The sequence below is a fragment of the Nicotiana tabacum genome, chromosome 13, assembly GCF_000715075.1.
Source record: "Nicotiana tabacum cultivar K326 chromosome 13, ASM71507v2, whole genome shotgun sequence".
NCBI lineage: Eukaryota > Viridiplantae > Streptophyta > Magnoliopsida > Solanales > Solanaceae > Nicotiana > Nicotiana tabacum.
This window is the reverse complement of record NC_134092.1, coordinates 113,657,599-113,659,856: the sequence shown is the minus strand read 5'-3', so window position 1 is coordinate 113,659,856 and position 2,258 is coordinate 113,657,599. Positions and strand designations below refer to the sequence as shown.

Below are 2,258 nucleotides of genomic sequence, written 5' to 3'. Positions count from 1 at the left end.
AAGGGGCCATCATGTACTCAGAATAGAAAAATCTCTAATAAAACTCTTTCTCTCTAGCATCTCAGTACTCTTTCTTCTTCCTCAATTATCAACATGGTATCAGATATTTTGCTCGTGAAATCGAAGCTCTAGATTTGAAAATTTTCTTCCGCAATCATTCTTCTCTGAAATTTACTTGGTAAAATTTTGTTCGTCTAAATTCCTCACAGCTGGGTGTTAAATCATTGAGAAAGAAACAAGAAAAGCGAAAATGGGGACAACTGAAGAAACTCCAAATCTCAATTCCGGACTCAATTCTGGAAATTAGATGAATCAAGTGACAGGGATCGATTATAACCATTCACTGTTCCTCTCACCTGCAGATGTTAGCGGAATTCAAATTATCTCATTTCAGCTAACAGGTATTGAAAATTACTCTATTTGGAATAGATCTATGCGGGTTGCTCTGTTGGATAGGAACACATTAGGTATGATTGATGGTACATGCAGTAAAGATAGATTCCCAGATTCTATGGGAAATCATTGGGAAAAAGTAAATGCCATTGTTCTATCTTGGCTTATGAATTCAGTGGCCGAAGGTCTTCTTGGAGGAATTATGTATGCCTCTAGTACACAAACAGTTTGGGAAGACTTAGCCGAGAGATTTAATAAAGTTGATGGCTCAAGAACTTTTAATTTGCATAAAGAAATAACCACATTAACTCAAGGCTCTGCATCTGTCTCGGTTTATTTTTCAAAACTTAAAGATCTTTGGGAGGAATTTGAAGCTTTAGTCCCCGCACCTGGGTGCGATTGTCCCAAATCAAGAGATTTTGTTAACTATCTACTGAAGTTGAGGTTGTACCAGTTTTTAATGGGGTTAAATGATTCATATTCACAAGCAAGAAGCCAAATCCTAATGAAGACACCTCTACCTACTGTGAATCAGGCCTATGCCTTGATAGTGAGTGATAAAAGTCAAAGGTCTATAGCAGCCAATTCAGGAATTCTTGGAGCTAATCCTGTAGGTAACTTTGAACTTGCTATGTATATCAGAAATGGTGGAGGTGGACAAAATCAAAGGTTCAAGAAGAACTTTAATGTTCAATGTGAATATTGCAAATTGAAAGGCCATACAAAAGAAAACTGTTATAAACTTGTAGGGTATCCTCAAGATTTCAGACAGAAAAAAAGAGGGTATAATGCTGCTCACAATGCTAATATTCTGACTGAGAATTATAACAACCAGAATCAAAACCCTGCAGAACCTACATTTATATATGGTCAGAATACTAATGTCATAAATCAGTCTGCTTGTGGAAATCAAGTATCCTATAATCAAGGACCGGAAGCAGTTGCAAGCCAATTGGGAAATTATACATTCACAAAGGACCAATATGATCAGATTGTTCAGCTGTTGAACAAAGGAGGAATCTCAAAAATTACCAACAATGAAGATTCAACTGCAAATGTAACAGGTACTGATACAACATTATTGGTTTCAAATGGTTCACATGAATGGATTATAGACACTGATGCAACCAACCATATGGTATATGATACTAACCTTCTGAATAAGTCTACAATAGTTCATACAGTCGATCCTAAGAAGGTTATGTTACCCAATGGTGATGTGTCTCTAGTCACACACACATGGGCAAGTTCAATTTCTGACACACATGGGCAAGTTCAATTTCCGACAAAACCACTATAACTAATGTATTTCATGTGCCTCAATTTAAGTACAATCTTCTTTCAGTTTCAAACATGACTAAAGAACTTCAATGTGCTGCAACATTCTTCCCTGACTTTTGTGTTTTCCAAGATCTCTTCACTGGGAAGGTGAGGGAGATTGGTAAAGAAGAAAGAGGATTGTACATACTATTAGCTCAACTGGCAAGGAATAAGCAAAATATTGTGTATGCTGCAAAAGGATTGACTACAAGTGAAGTAAGTCAGATCAATGTAGAGTTATGGAATCAAAGATTTGGATATGTGTCTGTTTTAGTGCTCAAGAAAATACTGCCTATTAGTGTACAGAATATGAGAGATAAAGTAGATAAATGCACAATTTGTCCTTGTGGTAAACAAACTAGATTGCAGTTTCCTTCTAGTGATATTAGAAGTGTATGCTGTTTTGCTTTGATTCATGTAGACCTATGGGGTCCTTATAGAGTAGCTACTTTTGATGGCAACAAGTACTTTCTAACAGTTGTAGATGATTACAGTAGAATGACATAGGTATTTCTACTTAAACAGAAATCAGATGTACATCAGTG

The 2,258-nt window shown here is 36.2% G+C and overlaps 1 protein-coding gene across 1 annotated transcript; it reads left to right on the top strand.

Moving 5' to 3' along the window:
- Positions 1-307: 307 nt before the first annotated feature.
- Positions 308-1,693, top strand: LOC142168307 (uncharacterized). Its single transcript, XM_075228971.1, has one exon. It carries the CDS (start codon positions 308-310, stop codon positions 1,691-1,693), a length of 1,386 nt encoding a protein of 461 aa, XP_075085072.1.
- The last annotated feature ends 565 nt before the right edge of the window (positions 1,694-2,258 follow it).

What these genes read in the sequence shown, in the direction of transcription:
- LOC142168307 (XM_075228971.1), top strand. Translation starts at nt 308, where the DNA reads ATGAATCAAGTGACAGGGATCGATTATAACCATTCACTGTTCCTCTCA.